This window comes from Pipistrellus kuhlii, unplaced genomic scaffold (assembly GCF_014108245.1).
Source record: "Pipistrellus kuhlii isolate mPipKuh1 unplaced genomic scaffold, mPipKuh1.p scaffold_m20_p_10, whole genome shotgun sequence".
NCBI classification, from domain to species: Eukaryota; Metazoa; Chordata; class Mammalia; order Chiroptera; family Vespertilionidae; genus Pipistrellus; species Pipistrellus kuhlii.
In genome coordinates, this window is record NW_023425405.1 from 6,983,439 (window position 1) to 7,003,019 (window position 19,581).

The 19,581-nt window shown below is 42.4% G+C and overlaps 1 protein-coding gene across 4 annotated transcripts in view; it reads right to left on the reverse strand.

The window, feature by feature from the left end:
- Positions 1-755: 755 nt before the first annotated feature.
- The window catches only part of AASS (aminoadipate-semialdehyde synthase), a 58,822-nt gene continuing 39,996 nt past the window's right edge, over positions 756-19,581 (reverse strand). For 2 of the 4 annotated variants that reach the window (XM_036425626.2, XM_045576363.1), the window contains exons 16-24: positions 19,160-19,270; positions 18,744-18,852; positions 17,602-17,742; positions 12,912-13,079; positions 8,879-8,974; positions 6,607-6,722; positions 5,856-5,944; positions 4,412-4,588; positions 756-2,952 (exon numbers count right to left, since the gene is read on the reverse strand). In XM_036425626.2, the coding sequence (XP_036281519.1) occupies positions 2,834-2,952; positions 4,412-4,588; positions 5,856-5,944; positions 6,607-6,722; positions 8,879-8,974; positions 12,912-13,079; positions 17,602-17,742; positions 18,744-18,852; positions 19,160-19,270 (1,126 nt within the window). In that variant the 3' untranslated portion in view covers positions 756-2,833. The remainder of the gene's footprint in view (positions 2,953-4,411; positions 4,589-5,855; positions 5,945-6,606; positions 6,723-8,878; positions 8,975-12,911; positions 13,080-17,601; positions 17,743-18,743; positions 18,853-19,159; positions 19,271-19,581) is intronic. The other 2 variants (XM_045576359.1, XM_036425627.2) reach the window with 2 other exon arrangements.

A 19,581-nucleotide genomic window follows, 5' to 3' on the forward strand; every position in this document is an offset into this window, starting at 1 on the left:
AGTGTTGACATTAAATCAGCCCTGCAATCACATCCCCTATATCACTGCTATCATAAACCCAAAGCAGTTAATTATATCAAGATCTCAACAAGTTTCCACTCCCACACAAGGTGCTCTTTCCCTAGTTCCCATTCCATCAGGACACTCTTCAAGGTTGGGGTGGAATCAAGTTCTATTTCCAAATTCATTCTGTTAAACTCAATGAAGAGGTAAAAACTTCCATAACAGAATATCTTTACTTATTAACAGATTAGAGGCTCTGTGCATAAAATTCGTGAACGTGGAGGTCCCCTCAGCCCAGCCTGCACCCTCTCCAGTCTGGGACCCCTCGGGGGATGTCCAACGGCCGGTTTAGACCCAATCCCAGGAATTAGGCCTAAATCGGCCGTTGGACATCTGTCTCACAATCCGGGACTGCTGGATCCTAACTGCCTGATCACACCTAACTGCCTCTGCCGGGCCTGATTGCCCTTAACTGTCCCCTGATGGCCTGGTTGCCCCATGCAGCCTGCTGCTCAGTAGTTACTGTGATGGAGCCCTGGAAAATTTGCATATTCTTCTATTATTAATATGGATTATTGTACTCCATAGAGTATTTGTGATAGGTAGGACCAGGCCTTAAATCAACTTTGATCCTTTCAAATAGCATAGATGCTTTCTCAACTTTCATATACTCTGCATCTAATATCTGCTATTTCAAAGGTAGAGTTAGTTTTATGTGCCAGGATATGAGCAGTCAGTGAAAGTCAAACAGGTATTTAGTTTATATGAATAACTATAAAATTTTTATTAGTTATATATAATGGTTTTCCCAAGGAGCCAAAAAATGTTTTATTTGTAATTGAATTTCTTTTATAACAACTTGAGATCTAATTCACATTCATACAGTGTATATTCAAAATACATAACTCAGTGATTTTTTAGGATATTCAGAATTGCCTACCATTATCACAACCAACTGTACAGTATTTTCATCACCCCAAAAAAGGAACCCCCAATTCATCATTAGTTACTCCCACTCACTTCCAGCTCTAAGTAACCTCTAATCTAGTTTCTCTATAAACAGATTTAACTACTCTGCACATTTTATATAAATGAAATCATATATGTGGCCTTTTCTGTCTGGCTTCTTTCACTTGGCACAATGCTTTCAAGGTCCGTCCATCTTGTAGCTTGTATCAGTAATTCATGTATTTTTTTGTCAAATATTCCATTGTATGAATACACCACATTTTGTTTATGGATTTATTAGTTGACTGGCACTTGGATTGTTTTCATTTTTGGCTATTATAGATAATGCTGTTACATTTATTTACAAGTTTGCGTGGACAAGTGTTTTCATTTCCCTTGTGTATATACCTGACAGTGGAATTGCTGTCAAATCGTAACTAGGTTTTAGCCTTTGTGCTAAGCTGTTTTCCAAAGCAACTGCACCATTTTGCATTTCCACCAGCCCTTTATGAGGGCTCCAGGGTCTCTACATCCTCACCAGCATGCTTTTATTATAACTATCTTTGTGAGTATAAAGCGATACCTCGTTGTAAGTTTGATTTGCATTTTTTCTGATCGCTAATGATGTTGAGCATCTTTTTATGTGCTTATAGTCTGTTGTTTATCTTCTTCGGAGAACTGTCAATTTAGATCCTGTCCATTTCTTTACTGTGGAATCTTTGTCTTTTTCTTGGGTTACAGTAGTTCTTTATGTATCGATATTCTAAATATATGTAAGTTCCTCTCTTACTTGATATATGATTTGCAAACATTTTCTCTCATTCTGTGGATTGTTTTGCTTTTTTGATGGTACCCTTGGAAGCACAAAGGTTTTTTATTCTGATGATGTCCATTTTTTTTCCTTTAGTTGCTTGTGCTTTTGATTTCATTTATTTAAGAAATTATTGCCATAAAACCAAGGTCATGAGGATTTATGCCTATAATTTTTTCTAATAGTTTTACTGTGTTTGCTCTTATATTTAGGCCTTTGGTTCACTTTGACTTAATTTTTGTTTGTACTGTGAGGTAAGGATCCAACTTCATTCCTAAGCATGGAGATATTCAGTTGTTCCAGCACCAATAGATAAAGACACTATTTTCCTCTAATAAATTGTCTTAGCAACCTTTTCAATAATCTATTGGCCATAAATGTAAGAGTTATTTATGGACTCTCAATCTATTCCTATGAGTTTGGAAGTGTTCCTTCCTCTCTAATTTCTTGGAATGATTTGAGAAAGATATGTGTTAACTCTTCTTAAATGTTTGGTAGAATTCACCAGGGAAGCCATCAAATCCTGGACTTTATTTGGGGGGAGTTTTTAATTTACTGATTCAATTTTATTAACTATAATTGGTTTACTCAGATTTTCTACTTCTTCATGACTCAGTCTTGGAAGGTTTATGTTTCTAAAACTGTATCCGTTCCTTCTAGGTTTTTCAGTTTGTTGGCATATCATTGTAGTAGTCTCTTATGATCCTTTGCGTTTCTGTGATGTTGAGAAAATATTTTCTATCTAAAAAGATGAAACATCGTCTGCTGAATATAGGAAAATATATTCTTGTAGGAAAACAGTTGCACAATAAATTAACAAAAAATACAATCATTATCACTTTTACACACACATGAAAAAATACATGATAGAATTATTAAAGTTCTCTGGTAATTACTGGCATATCCTGTTTCAAATATTTGCATAAGAAAATAGAGATTTATATTTCACAAACCATTGTAGTGACAATCAAAATATAAGTCTTATACTTTAAAATAGTACTGTAGCAAACGTGTTTGTTGCACAAATGTTCAGAGCTTTATTGCTTGATAAAAATAAAATATAATTCTCAATTAAGGTTTGATTGTGCTCTGTGTTGTATAGATAATGCCTTCTGCTTTAATTCGCTCCAATATTGGTCCATATATCTCCTTTGAAAAGGGTCCCATTAGGCCTTTAGCACGAATTTCACCTGAAAGAAAGTTAATTTATAGTTACCGTTTTAAAGGTGGTATTAAATGTTAATTTCTGCAGCAAGGATCTCCATATAGCAGTCAAGTCAGAGTCAATGAATTATTGGAGGCCTAAACATTTTTTAAAATAGCTGCTTAAATGTCCCCTACTAAATTATTACTTAATCAATTTTAGATTAAAAACAACTGGATTTAGAAATAGTGTCAGAATTTATACACTTGACTACATTATCTCCTGCCAGGACAATCCCAAGAAAAAAGTAAAATAAGGAAGTAAAGTTGCCAAGACCGGTTTGGCTCAGTGGATAGAGCATTGATCTGCAGAATGAAAGGTCCCAGGTTCGATTCCTGTCAAGGGCTTGTACCAGTAGGGGGTGTGCAAGAGGCAGCTGATGGATGTTTCTAACTTTCTATCCCTCTCTCTTACTCTCTGTAAAAAAATCAATAAAATATATTTAAAAAAAAAAAAAGCAAGTAAAGTAAATCTAACTGGCTGCTTCATTTGCTGATTTCATTTTATTTAAAAGCATAATACCCAACAGAATGAAGGAAAGCCCATCTGGTTATTTGGGCAAGTCTGTCTGATTGCTGAAACAGTAAGTCTGGACACATTCCTTAAAGGCCATTATTACTTCATCCTTTATCACTTCATCACCCTTGTTCCGCAATCCCTAAGTACATGGTTTAACTTGATATTAGCTGATACGCTATTGTAGATACATTTTCTCATTATTTGACATTGATGTGCTTTGATGTTTTCTATTCTCCCTCACACTTTCACAAGGACCAAATGTGTTCAGAGGTAATGCTTACTTGAACACATATATGATCTTCAGGAAAGAGTGAAGAGTTTAAATTTTAATTCATTCTGTTCAAAATATTTATTGAGTACTGATAATATATTGAGACATGAAGATTAATAAAACATAGTCTCCATAAAGCAAGTGCTTCACAGCAAAAAAAAACAAAATAAAATAAAACCTGGTCGCTATGTTGGAAAACCTGGAAGTGAATGCCCTTTGCTATTTCAGTGTTACAGTTTCCCAAAAGAATAAAATAAAAATTAAAAGAAAAAACACAGAAAGAAAGGGAGTTCACTTTGCTTGGAGGTCCCCCCATGTGGTAGGAGCTTTACGTATTATTTCACTTAAGTGTCACAACAACCCTATAAATTGGCGATGACAGTCCCCAGATTGAAGATGAGGGAACTCTGGCTCAGAGATACTAAGTAACTTGCACCTGATCACTCAGCCATCTGTGCCTGAGCTGGGAGAGAAGGCGGTGAGTGCTCACTCCAAAGCCCATGCTGTCACTCCCGTGGAGTCACTCCCAGTCAGCCAGCACCTGGGACTTCTGAGGTGGCTCACTTTTAGTGAATGCGGTGTCTTACTCAAGATTACTTATTGGGTGTCTAGGCACCGAGTGACTTGAAGATGATAAGGAGATGAAAGAACTTACCATCAAGCAGCATCTTGGCTGCCATGGCGGTGGGGAAGCCCACAGTTTTAGCCATGGCTGAAAAGCCATTGATGTCTCCATAAACCACAAGATCAATAGTTTTATTTTCTAAATGTCCGGAAGGATGTCTGATTCCAAAGCTGTCTCTCATCACAATCATATCTTTCTCTCCAGGACCTTAAAGTAAGTAAGCAGACATTATAAAATGCCACTGTCATTACAACCCCAATATTGTATTTGCTCTCCTGCTGCTGCCCTCTTGCTCTCACACATCTCCCTCCCCTTAGATATGGTTCTTAGACAACTAGCCATCCTGCTCTGTAGCTCAAAGACCCATAGAAAACGCAAAGAAATTATGACTCAAATCAGTCTGCTTTCCAGGTTTGTTATCACTATAGCCTGGTATAGGCACGAGGGCTCTGCTATAGAGGCCATCCACTTTTCTCTCAAAAATGCTCCTGTAGTTTTCCCAAATGAGCTAAAAATTAAAAATAAAACTAAAAATATTTTCCTTTTACATATTACCAAAGTTCATTCTTTTCTTTAATGTTATTATTTATTTTACAGAAAAAGGAAGGAAGAGGGAGAGAGAGAAAGAAACATCAACAATCAAGGATGCTTGGGTCATTCACTCAGAGGGTCAGATTGGGCAAGAACAGGTTTTGGGTGGAAATGAAGAGCTCTACATTAGCTATGATCATTAGGTACCACTTCGATAGCTCAACCAGGTTTGGGTCTGTAACTCCACCTGGGGTGCAGACTGGAGACTTGAATCTGGAATTCTTTAACCTACAGCACAGCGCTGTGCAACAGAAATAGAATGTGAGCCAACTATGTAATTTAATATTCCCCAGCAGCTGAATTAAAAAATAAAAAGAGCTGGCAGGTGTGGCTTAGTGACTTAGTGGCTAAGAGCTGACCCATGAAACAGGAGGTCACGGTTGATCCCCTCTCCAGGCACTGGTGGGGTTGTAGGCTCTGTCCCTGGTAAAGGGCCTACAGGAGGCAGCCCATAGATGATTCTCTCTCATCGTGGATGTTTCTCTTCCTCCCTCTCCCTTCTCTCTGAAATCAATAAAAATGTTAGAAGGAAGGAAGGAAAGAAAGAAGGAAGGAAGGATCAACATTGAGAGAGAATCACTGATTGGCTGCCTCCTGGGGATCAAGCCCACAACCCAGGCAAGTGCCCTGACTGGGAATACAACTGTGAACTCTTGGTTCATAGGTTGATGCTCAACCACTGGGAGACGCTGGCCGAGCCTAATTCATTCTTATTTTATAGTTCTCTCATTTTTCCCTCTGAAAAAAAGTCAAGTGCTCTTTCCCTCATATCATACTGCCCCACTCCTACTGCTTCGCTCCAGCCCTCTAACATAACTTGTTGATTATACTGACTACATCGTATGTTCCTTCTGAAATATCCAGCTAATGTCCAACGGCTTACCATAGGAAAGTTTCGCGGCCAAATACTTGGAAAGTGCATCCACAACAGACTCGGCCCGAGGGACTTGTTCATCCCCAAGTAAGCCCAACCTGAGAAGCACAAGAGATTGGCTGCATTAGTGCAAGTCCTGGACATATTCTCACTTGGGAAGCGGAAGGGAGCACTCCTGGATTTCATCTTGAAGGGAAGAATCACAAAATGACAGTTCAAGGTATAGGACTCTCCTACATTGTAAAATAATAGTAACAACAGCAATGTTATGGCCTTTACAATCATCCCCAGATTCTCCCAGGCAGCACTCTCTGGAGCAGAACTAACACACTGGAAATCCATGCTATTGTAAAGATTTTTATGGGATTCTCTTGCAGGTTCGTTTCTCCCACATTTAGGAAGCAGCTGAATGTGCCACCTCTGTGTGAACAAATGTTTTAAAACAGTTGGGAAATGACTGGATGATTCTCCAGAGGAGGGAAAAAAAAAATCCCACCTGCCTTGAGTACTGAGTAGTAAAGTGTACAAAATAGGTATTTCCCGAGTTATAATTGCCATTGAATTTCTCTCTTATTCTACATTTCATCCCCACATGAACATGGCATCTGATAATCTCTCTAAAACAGGCCAACACTAGAGCAGCAAGTTAACCAAAGACCATGTGAAGAGTTTGGTATTATTCTGATCTTTCTTTGATGGAAAAGGGGCTAAGGGATCGTCTATCCAATTGTTAGCTCTACGTTGACCGGTGGGTGCCTACCTTTCAGCGGCCTCCAGCTGGGTACCGTCTCCACCTAGTTTCTTAAGGACAGCTTCCTTAAGCACGTCCTGTGTGGAAGAGGGCGGAATCCCAACCAGATCGCACAGGAGCTCTTTCTGGTTAGAAAAATGAAAATTAAAACTCTAAGTTCCTAATAGAATAAATAAATTGAGAAAGTATTTTGATAAGACATTGGACCTCAAATGCACCTTGAATTAAATTAGAAATAGTACACTGTAATGCATACATGTGCATACACATGTGTCTGCACACACACACATATCAATAAATGCATGGTATTCCAGAATGATATTTCATCAATAAAAATGAGCCATAACATTACAACAATACTAAACGGATGGTATCATAATGACATCACATGTCCTTTCTTTGCATATCCTCTCCATTTTTTCACCCATTCCCCCCTCACCCTCCAGTTATCCATTTTGGCCAGGATGAAGTTATTTTGTAGGTTCCAGAGATGAAAAAGACCTCGCAGATAATAAAATATCAAAGAAGAGAACTTAAACAGTGGTTATAGCTTTTTCTACTAGCTAAACCAGAGTTTTTCTCAGGCTCCCAAGGGAAAAGTTATGCTTTAGGTGGAAGGGGTAGGGAATGTCCAGCCCACAGGCCATAAAAGGCCCCTAAATCCTTCGGTCTGGCCCTGTGAAGGCATTGGAGTGAGTTAATAAAATGTTTGACCAAATATAGTGAGCTAATTTTTAAGTTGATAATTTTGTATGGCCACGAATGATACTGTAAATATTCAAGTGGCCCTTAGCTGAAAAATGGTTCCCAACCCCTGGTTAAGGAAAAACAAGCTAGTTCACAGGTCAAATTTGGCTCACCACCTGGCTTTGCAAATAAAAAGTTTTATTAAAACTTGCTCATGTGGCCGAAACCAGTTTGGTTCAGTGGATAGAGCGTCAGCCTGCGGACTGAAAGGTCCCGGGTTCGATTCTCATCAAGGGCATGTACCTTGGTTGCAGGCACATCTCCAGTAGGGGGTGTGCAAGAGGCAGCTGATCGATGATTATCTCTCATTGATGTTTCTAACTATCCTTTTCTCTTCCTCTCTGTAAAATATCAATAAAATATATATATTTTTAAAAACAAAAAAACTTGCTCATGTGTTGACCTATTGTCTATGGCAGAATTGAGTAGTCTGACAGACATCGCTGGTCCATAAAGCCAAATATATTTTTAATTTGGTCTTTAAAACGTGGACCAGCTCTAAGAATACCTGTACCAACCTTCCCAATGCAGCTGCCTCACCCCCACGTTCACCCTATAGATACCTACTCACTCCTGTCCAACAAGTACACTTATGAATGGAAAACTTGAATTGAAAAGACTCTCAGCATATAAAATAACTGAATTGAAAAGCAACTGACCAACAAGAATACCAAAGTTTCTTTGGGGAGACTTACAAGGATCGGCAATATTGACCCTTTTCTCCCAGTGATACATTTCTGGCATTCCTACTGGGCACATTAAATCGGATGACCAGCTAGTAACAAGTTGATTTCTAGCCAAGAGTGGAAGCTCTACTTTACATTTAGTTCCAAGCCTCCAAAGTCCCTTCCAACACTTAACCTTTTTTAATTGATTTTTTTTAGAGAGTGGAAGGGAGAGGGAGAGAGAGAGAAACATCGATGTGAGAGAGAAAAACATCGACTGGCTACCTCCTGCATGACCTCTACAGGGGATCGAGCCTGAGACCATGTGCCCTGACACAGAATGGAACTGGCAACCTTTTCATGCACGCGACAACACCCAACCAACCTAGCCACCTGGGCGGAAAATCTTCCCATTTTAATTGATTTTAACACAACACAGATATGGGGTGAACTCGGGAACTGGAAACTCAAATTACACTTGATTACAAATGGCGGAACGAAAGAACTGCGGGGATTCTCGGGTTAGGAATCAGTTCTGACACCAGCACCCTCCTGTGCTGTTAGTGCAGGAGGCCCAGGCTTCATTCCTCTCATGGGGCCATGACGTAGGCCAGTGGCAGAGCCCAGAGCCCAGGGCAGAGGGCAAGCCCATCTCTTCCTGGAGTGAGGGAGCCCTCCAGTGGTAGAAGTTCCTGAGGAAACAGGCCCAGAGTCCGCCTCCAAGCTCTCTCCATCCTCCCAAAGGGACAGGGGACTTTGGGGCTAGGGCTTTTCTTGCTGCGGGTAAGCCACACAATGGGCTCCTTAGCTGATCCAAACCAAGTTCAACCCTAACCAGTCAGAATGCGTATCACTGTGGAATCACTCACCCAGGTGAGAGGCTTGGCCTCAGGTCGAAGCGCGGGAAATGCATCTCTGTTTATAAGCCCCAGTTTCACAAGACCATTCAAGGCTTTGGCGTATCCCTGCGAGGAGAATGATTAAGCAGTGTATGAACATTTTCTCTTCAAAAAACATGTTGAAGTGTTTTTGGAAACAGGGCTCTATCTCTACATGTCCAGAACACAGGCTGACAGAGTCATCTGCGTGGCTCCTGTGGATGCAGCCTCCTTCAGGTTCAAAACAAAATCAATCGCGTCAACAACAAGCCCGCTGGTTTACATAAGCGGCCTTGAGAAAGCGGGGTACTGACTGCTGTTTATGGGGCCACCGAGTGGAACTCTCTGGCAGCAGGAAGGCAAATTTCCTTCTGCGTCAGATCTCAGCTCAGCAAACAGTATTCAATAGAACAGTTGCTCTCTCTCCTAATGGAAGAAGAACGTTTTAAGAATAGCTCCCAAAAGCAGGTAATCCATTCTGATGATTAACAGCCACCATCCTAATGCCTAGAGATAAGGGGGGGGGGGGGGGGGAAATAAACCAGAAAGATTTTTCTAAAATGTCATAAATCTGACAAAAATTCCTCCTGTGTTCTTCATTGTCTACAGGAGAAGTCTGAAGTCCTTGGCCTATTTCATAAAATCCATCCCAATGTGCCTTTCTAGCCGGCTCACTATCAACTCCCCCACCGCTCACCATTCCCCAAACACGCTGTGCTCTTCAGAGACCTGGGCCTCTGTGCACGCTGCCCCTGCGCCTGGAATGGGGAGCCCCCTTCTCCACCAGGGGAATGTTTACTCCTCCCGGAAGGTTCAGCTCAGCAAACCTTCTGAGCCCTAGGTGAACAGCACTCCCTTCTCCTCTGTAGCATGTTGTATATATCTCTGTTATGGCACTTGGCACATATTTGTAATTATCTATTCAGCTGCTGAATGTAAGTATAGAGTGGTGTGTGTGTGTGTGTGTGTGTGTGTGTGTGCCCTCACCCTTTTATCCATCATGCCAGCAAGCTGAGAGAACAAGTGACTGCATGAATAGATTCAGAAATGTTGATGAAGTGATTGAAGACCATAACTGTATGTTATTCTGTGAGCAAATATGGGGGTGAGGGTAAGGGGCTTTATATCAGAGACAGAGGCAGAGAGGGAAAGAGCAGCAGGAGGAGGAGGAAGAAGAGAAAAATGTAAAATTGTTTTAAGAAACAATAAAATGTTAACATATCAAAACCCCTGCAGCATCGATAGTTCACCATTTAATGTGTGGCCAACTAGTAATTTTCACATTTCAGAGGTTTTATTATTCAAACTGTTCAAAGGTTACTAATTAAAGTTCACATTTATTTGACTCTATCCAATGCAAATATATTTCAAACAGGAGAAACAAGAAAGCAGTCCCCAGCTTGCTTCTGGAACCCCTTCATCCAATTTCTCCAATGCTGGGACATTTCTTAACCTCAGAAATGTATTTTATGGCGATCTCTAGAAGTAAATGTACCGTATGTGTTCACTCACCAGGAAGCATTTAGCAAATTGCTACCCTGTGTCAGACTTGTGCTAGGGGCTGAGGCCACAGAGATGATCAATGCAGTCCTTGCCCACAAAGAAACTGAAGTCCAATAGAAAGTTGAGGGGAAAAAAATGCCCAGTGCATAGTGAGCAAAGCTACGTGATCGCTGTTGACTGCACTGCAGGAGAACATTCTAGGTGCTATGACAGAGGTACACAGAGCCATGGGAGATCAGAGGGGGGCCTCACGTAGGTGTGGGAGAGGGGAGTCCAGGAGAAGGAGTTAAGAGAAGATCCCAGGGGAAGGCGTAATCAAGCTGAGTCTACAAAGACAGCAGGTGACGAGCAGATGCCTAATGCCCGAGGTGTCCTCGTCACTCCGGGATGTGAGTGTCTCATCTCTAACGCCCAAAAGAATGGCTGGGCTGTGAAAGGGCGGCTGCCACTGCTCAGGACGGTGGCCCTTGTGGACAGGACACCATGACGTCTTCCATCTCCAGGGCTCGGTGGCCTGGCTCCCAGCCATGCACTGGGGAGCTGGGTTCAGGTCCTGAATCTCTCAAAACCCTGTTTCTGGGTCTCCATGTTTGGGAAGCGACTCTACCTAAAGGTAACAGAAAACCCTAATTCCTGCGCCTCCCCCAAGAAGTTACTACTTTCGAAATGGGAATCAAGAAATGTGCCAGAGCTGGGGCCGGTATCACTTTCACTCAGACTAGAACTTCTGTTGTGTTTCAAGACCCGTGGGACATGGAGGCATCTAGATCCCCTCGGGAGGTCGCCACAGGCATCTCAGTTGATTCCTGGCCAGTGAGGAAATCCCAGTCATGACTGTACATGTTCCTGCACTCCAGGGGCTTAAAGTCTATTTCAGGAGACAAGAAAAATATACATAAAATAGAAGTAGAAATGCTGGAAGTAAATGCTGTGCCAACAAATGCCACCGATGTTCTAAAGAGCAAGCGATGTGGTGGCTGTCTTCTCTTTAAGGTACACGGGGCTCAAGGAGAAGCCAGGCAGACCAGAAGGCGGTCTTCACGAGCTGGCACTGTGGGGACAGCCTCTGCCCTCAGCCACTTTCCCAGTGATTCCCTTCACACACACACACACACACACACACACACACACACACACACACCCATGCCACCGGCACCCACCGCACACAGGGAAGGGGACTGGAAGCATCCTGAATGACAGAGTTCTGATTTTACTTATTTTTAAGAACGTAATTCAGTTTAGTCTTTAGAAAAAAAAAAAAAAATATATATATATATATATGTTGTTATTGATTTTAGAGAAGAAAGGAAAGGGAGGGAAGGAGAGAGAAACATCAATTATGAGAATCATTGATTGGCTGCCCCCTACTGAGGATCGAGCCCACAACCCAGACATGTGCCCTTGACCCGAATGGAACCCGAGACCTTCAATCCTCAGGCTGATGCTCTATCCACCGAGCCAGAACGGCGAGGGCCAGAGTTGTGATTTTAAATACCAACGTATGGAAAGCCACACAGGCATGGGACAGTTTCTTTCTCAAAGCCTTCAGAAGGTACCCACCCTGCCTGCACTTTGATTTCAGACTTCTGGCTTCCTGATGGTGAGAAAAGACATTTGTTATTTTAAAGCACCCAGTTAGTAGTAACTTGTTATTATAGCTCTAGGAAGCTATTTCAATAAAATGTCTTAATCTGGTCATTCTTGTAACTACTCTTTTGTGATTAATAAATGTGTAGTGACATTTATGTTTATGCTCCTAGAACCTACACCTCCTTTTGTGGTAAAAAGATGTTGCTTTGGCCAAGCCGGAGTGGCTCAGTGGTTGACCTATGAACCAGGAAGTCACAGTTTTATTCCAGTCAAGGGCACAGGCCCAGGTTGCAGGTTTGATCCCCAGTTGGAAGGTAGATGGAGGGGGAAAGAGAATGCAAGAGGCAGTGGATCAATGGTTCTCTCTCATCCTTGATGTTTCTATCTCTTTCTCCTTCCTCTTTGAAACCAATAACAATATATCATATTTTAAAAAAAGATGTTGCTTTAGGAAAAGTGATGCTGACTACATCTTCAGCTTAAAGGACATAAAACAGAGGGCAAAGCTTATTGGCCTCAGGCACTAATGAACCAAAATTACATTTTTCGATATTAAAAGATGCACTTTTCCTGCTCACTGAACCTAAGAGGGTGGAGATGTACCACCACCCGGCCGCCATGGGAGCCGGGACAGCAGCCAAAACCTGAAGGCAGAGCTGAGAGGTGAAGAGAGAGCAAGTCCCAGCAAGGTCACTTGACTCCCCAAAACTCATTATCCTTGAAACTGGTCCTCTGCCCGCCCCCACTCCTCCTGGGTCTGAAGTTCCCTTGTTGCTCACCTCATTTTAAGCGGTCTCCTGATATCACTCAGTCGAGAGTCCTGAAGACACAGACTCTAGCGTGGCCCAGCATCCCCGTTATTCTGATTGCTGGTCACAATGACGTGTGCACATCACTCACATCAAAACAGGCAGGAAACACAGCCGCTTACCTGATATCTCAGTGTCCCTCGCAACAAGGTGTGAGCAGACGAAATGCCATAAATGTCTGCGTATTTGGTGCTGTCTCTGTTAGGGTAGCCTTCCAAATTCAGCCCAGGGTAGAAGTCCATGGGCGTCACTGAGTCAAGGAAGGAGACGCCCCCTGCAGCGTTCACAACCTGAGGAGAAGGCACTCTGGTTACACAGCGCTGCCCGGGCACCTATCCCCAGCCTGGCATTTGCATAATGAAGAAATCAACGTTTTAAAGGAAAGTGATAGGGAATTAAAAAAACAAACAAACAAACAAACAAACAAAAAGAAACTTTACTGAAACTACCATAATCAACATTCCATTTTCAAGCTGTTTCACTAGTATGGGGATTCACAAGGCCATATGCTCCCAAGCTTCACTTTAATCATTTTTTACTAAATTTATTGAAGTAACTGTTGGTTAGAATCATATTATAAATTTCAGACTTACAACATTACAGTTTGATATTGGTGTCCTCTATGGCATGCTCACCAATAAAAGTCCAGTTTTATTCCACTACCATATAGTTGGCTTCCTTTACCCAGTTTACTCCCTTCCCATCTTGTCTCTACCGCCACCCCCCCACTTCTTTCAAACTTGAAAATCTGACTGAAGCATTTCATTTTTTACTAAGATCCCATTTCTCTCTATTTTCTCATGCCCCCAGATTAAGTGGCACTGCATAGGGTCCCCATGGGGTTTTGTTCTTAAGCAAACAATAAATTAAAAGCAGCAGCAGATACTCATTTCAATGGCTTCTAAGCTCAGAGCATCGGCAATGTTCGCTCTGTTCTTTGGCTTTCTCTGTCCCCTTTCTGCATCCACCCGAGGCACCAGCCTGGTACATCTCACTCACACGGCTAGCGCTTGCCGAGCACCCGCTCCATGGCCTGGATTCCACTCACTGTGGAGGGAATGTGATGGATCAGGCACAATTCCTGCCTCCATTCATGCCTCTACTCACTGAACAAACACTCCCTGAATGTCCACCAAGTGCCAGGAGCTGTGCTGGAGCAATTACAAAGAACTCATAGCCTGCACTAGTCAACCTGCAGTGAGTGTGTTGGGGACAGGGAGCAGGGGAGATGTCCCCTCACAAGAAAGACAACCAAATGAACATACAGTGAAACTCAAAACAGTGCTGCCCCCACTATTACCGCTGGGGAGAAGCTAAATAGCTGGTGCCTCTTTGGCCCCTTGAGTGTGGCTCTTCCACAGAATACCATGGCCTGGGCAAGTATATTTTGAAGAAGTGGCATTAGAAGAAGTTTAAGTTTAAAAAATTTGGCTCTCAAAAGAAAATTCAGCCAAAACCGGTTTGGCTCAATGGATAGAGAGTCGGCTTGGGGACTGAAAGGTCCCGGGTTCGATTCTGGTCAAGGGCATGTACCTTGGTTGCGGGCATATCCCCAGTAGGGGGTGTGCAAGAGGCAGCTGATCAATGACTCTCTCTCATTGATGTTTCTAACTCTCTATCTCTCTCCCTTCCTCTCTGTACAAAATCAATAAAATATATTTTAAAAAAAATAAAAAAATAAAAAAAAAGAAACTTCAATCGTACTGTTGATATTTGGCTCTGCTGACTAATGAGTTTACTGACCACTGATGTAGACCAACGAGACACATCCTAATTCATGGGTCACTGCCTATGTCGCTGGGGAAGTGTGAAGCTTCACTTTAAGCAGAAACCGAGGTCCCCTGGGTCCCCCTTTATGATCCTATGAGTAACATAAGGCCACTCCATGGTCACAGAGGGATTGGAGGGACAGGAACACAAGAGAGGCTTCTGGTCTGCGAGACAGGCTGATGCACTTGAGTTACTGAGTGAGTGACACAGCATCAGAAAGGATCTTAGACACAAAGTGTGGGAGTGCAGACAAAGGAATGGTAAGGGCTGGAGTGGTCAGGGAAAGAGATGCCTGTAAGAGGAAAACTTGAGCAGGACCTTGAAAAGAGTCTCTATTTTAGCAAAGAAAAGCATCAGTTTTCTCTGAGTCCTCCACGGAGGCAGAGAGATGCAAAAAGCACTTTTTACAAAAGGAGTTCAGGCTGAAATGGAAAAACTTCAAATTCAACAAATACAACTTCTGCTGAAATCTCCTCTGCTTTTCCCCCAGCTTTCCCCGCTATTGAACCTCCGGCAGGGACCCTGCAGGCGGGTGTTACGTTTATCTTCCAACTGGGAGCCCAAAGCTCAGAGGGGTGGAGTGATTGTTCTAGTGCCCCAGCCGGGCCAGAGCACGAAGCCAGGCCAGCTGACATCAAAGTCATTGTTCATATATATATATATATATATATAGTCAATTAATATATATATTGATTGACTTTTAGAGAGGAGGAGAGGGAGATAGCGATAAAAACATCAACGATGAGAAAGAATCATTGACTGGCTACCTCCTGCATGCTCCCTATTGGGAATTGAGCCACAACCCGGGCATGTGCCCTTGACTGGAATTGAACCCAGGACCCTTTAGTCCGTGGGCCAACGCTCTATCCACTGAGTCAAACCAGCTCGGGCAAAGCCCTTGTTCTTTATGTAGCACTCTCCAGACCTGACCCGCTCATTGCCATCACTGATATGGCCACCTGGAGCATTTTGCCCAAATGAAGCAAGACGTTTTCCTGCACTCACAGGTGGGCCAGTCTCTTTTCCAGGATTGCAGAGGTGACAGACAGGGGCATCGGGAGACAGGCTCCAACAGAAAAAAAGACATGTTGTTGGGAAACCAATGATGAGTTTCTTGGCCAAGCCTTCATGAGTCACAGACTCGGAGAACTCGATGGAGCACTGGTGCTCATATCACATCATATTGCATCAGGAGACAGACAGAGTTCCAGGGGACCTTTGCAATTGCCTGGCCTTTGGGGACATTGTCAGGGGTGCCACCACCTGGACCAGAACCCAGAGGTTTGTTTCATCCTAAAAACTGTGAGTGTATCTTTCCAGCATCACATTTAAGTGTCCCGATTGTGTAGTAGGGTCTTATGTGCAGCTCTGGTACTCTGGTCACTGACTCGGTCCTTCCTAAATCCAGCTGCACATTAGAACCATGGGGAATCAGAAGTGCTGAGAACGGGGCCAGGCACCAGGGTTTTGTAAACTGCCCCGTGATTCCAATGTGCAACAAGGCAGTGAGCCAAACTGTCCACTGAGGCCCAGAAGACCAAGGCTGGTAACAACATGCACCTCATTTCTAAAGAAACTATTTAAGCCGTAGCCAGTTTGGCTCAGTGGATAGACTGTCAGCCTGTGGACTAAAGGGTCCTGGGTTCAATTATAGTAAGGGCCCATGCCCAGGCTGCAGGCTCAATCCCCAGTATGGGGCATGCAGGAGGCAGCCAATCAATGATGATTCTCATCATCGATGTTTCTCTCTCTCCCTCTCCTTTCCACTCAAAAATTAATAAAAAATATATATATTAAAAAAAAAAGAAATTAAACTTTACTCTTTTGTTTGTATACAAAACACTCTTAGATTCACAGTACACTGGGAATTTGTAATATTGCTGCCAGCCGAACCTTTTTAAGGTGCACATCTGATCACATAAGTCCTCACTCCCTGCGGGGCCAGGACAAGACGAGGGCAGGGAAGGGTGGTGCCAAGGTCACAGCATGTGAAGAGGAGCCACATTTCTTCCCAAACCTGAGTCTTTCCTCCTGGTAAGGGAATAACCTCTGAAGGCAACCACAATGCTTCAGTCAGATTGTCAAGTTTAAAAATCCTTTGTTATCACCCTGTTACCACTGCGACTTGGAGATTGGCCGTGCCAGTTGCAACCTCTTGAACCGTGGCTGTTAGCCAGGTTTCCTATGCTTGCTTTCTGCCTTCTGAACCTGGTAAGGCTGTTGTAAGAAATGAGTGGCAGCAATCCAGCTCGCCTGGCAGCGTCTTATCCTTCAAGGCCAAGCACATCTTCTCTTCTCCACTAATCTTCTCCTCCCCACCCCCTCACCAAGTTCACCTCAATCCCGTGGCACTTCAGCACACTTCGGAACTGCTCTTCCTGGAGAGCAGCTATCATTCCTGGGCCTGTCTTGCCCACCATGAGGAAGAAAGAAACAGCTCAGAAGTTAGTGAGACATACTTTTGGGAGTTAGTGAGACACACATTTTCAAACCAGGCTGAATGATCTTCATGTTCTCTTTAAGCCACAGTCTCATTACCAAACTTGGAGAGCACTTAGATTCTGGTACACAGCAACTGGGGGGAAATTTGTCTTTCTCTGACCCACCAAACCTTCTATTCCAAGAGCCACCCCACTCCAGCTGTAGGTTCTCTGAGGTCAGGAGCTTCATGCATTGTAACAACCTTGGGAGTCATGCCCGCTGGCCAGCACACAGTAGGGACTCTAATCACTTGCCATGTTGAAGTAAATCACAAGATGACCAGCAGTGGCACATGCAGAGAAGTCAAGAAGTGAGTTTTCCAAATGCAGAAACATCTTGCAAGAAGAGGAGAGAATGAGCGCAGGCCATGCTGGGAACAGTGAGGAGAGGAAAGGGGACAGAAAATATGCTCTGGGAAATGTCAGAGGAGGAGGGGATGGAGCACAGGCAGCTCAGCCAGCATGAAAGGGCCTCGGTATCAGGGAGGAAGTCTGGACTTTGTCAGGCAGTTGCTACAGGTCTGTATCTGTCCACAGGTTTTGTATCAGGAGCATCCCTCACCTTTCCGTTGAGCAGGTAGGTGGCGGACTGCATTATGTTCATCAGAACGCCCACCGGGCTCCAGCTGAACTTGTACCGCAGAGGGTTGTCTGAGTGCTCGGGGGCGGGAAGCCCACCGCAGTAGGAAATGTAAGATTCAATCTGTAAAATGAAGATTCAACAAATTAGGAAGAATTAGCAATCACTTAGGGAGTATGATATGCATGAGGTAGACTTGCTACAGTTTTTCCTCTCTTAAAGTTACTAAGTCTTTCCAAAAGTCTTTCCATATCCTTAAAGGCAGATATCATTTTGATTAAGTCACAGTTATATTTTATGCTTACTTAATTTTTAAAAAGCCCTCTAGAAATTGTGACTAACACTTTGTTTATTTAAAAATCTAACTATTAAATCAAGTTGGCTTGGTATTATATTGTATGCTTGATGATCATTTGATTATATATAATATGCAACTTTAAATACACTAATCAGTATATGACATAAATAGTATATATACATTAAACCTTGTTTCTCAAACATCTACCATCTCTAACTATTTGCTTCTCAATCAGATAACCCTTTCATGTTGGTACCTGTATGACCAGCCACACATCTCTCAGGTGATAAAGAAGGAGAGAGTGTGTGAGTATGAGTCAGTTTATAGCCGTTACCTTAGGATATTGTGCTGTGGATATTTTTGGGTTTGGTTATTTTTTTACTTTTGTTACTACTTACCATTGTCATTAAATTTTCATTTTTTTTTTACTGTATATTTTCTTTTTGTTAAATTTTCATTTATATTTCATGTCCTTTTTATTTTTAAAGTATTTATTTATAGATTAAACAGTACCTTATTCATGTACTGGAAATAAGAAATGTTAAAACAGGGAATCATTTTGGAGTCTGGAACGGATTAATTCAATTTACATTATTCTAATGGGGAAAAATGCTTCGATTTTCATACATCCTTCATGAATGAATAAAGTTTGAGAATCAAGGTTCCACTGTAATTATAATTTATTTGAATTTGTATTTGTTTACATATATCACACACATAAAACCTAAAGCATTTCATCTGATTCATCACATTTAATGTCCAATAGTTCTTTCTCCTGCATAAAAGATACTTCATGTACCAATAAATGGGTGTAAATAAGACTCACAGTGGCTCCCACTTCTTTGGCTTTATCTATCGTATCCATTGCCAGCATGTGATCAAGACCAGGGTCCAATCCCAATTCACCAATGACTGTGATGCCAGCATCGTCCACACTACAACAAGTGAAAACAGGAGGAAGAAAAAGTTGAATGTGAAATAAAAATAATGTGCCCAGCTGGCATGGTTCACTGGTTGAGCATCAACCTATGAACCTGGAGGTCACAGTTCAATTCCCAGTCAGGGCACATGCCCATGTTGCAGGCTTGATCCCCAGTAGGGGGCGTGCAGGATGCAGCCAATCAATGATTCTCCCACCATTGACATTTCTCTCTCTCGCTCCCTCTCTGAAGTCAATAAAAAATTAAAAATTAAATTAAAATAATGCCATGGAGCTACTTTCTTGAAAATGACTGAACTTACCTCTTTTCTAATTCCTTTAGTGCTGGTGTGATGTAGCTTGCTGTGACCATGTTAACTTTGCTTTTGATGCATGCCTTGGCCACAAGAGGATGCAATACATAAGGCAACAAGCTTAAAAACAAAGGGAGAAGCCAATCAGAAACTTGTCCAACCTTATCTCCAAGTGTACCTTGAAGCACTAAAGCGAAGACCTTGCTCTGATTAATTTATTCTCTAAGAGATGATCATGACTCCTTAAGGACTATAGAACACATGCATCCTGTTATCACATTTAAAACTCCACAATATGACCGTCACCTAACTTCACTGTTTTTCTCCCTCCATCTTCTTTATAGATCACATGTCAGAACCAAAGAAGCCATTATAACTCTCAACTCCCAGTCTTTACTTTGCCATCTCTGAACCTTAACTCACTGTGTCTT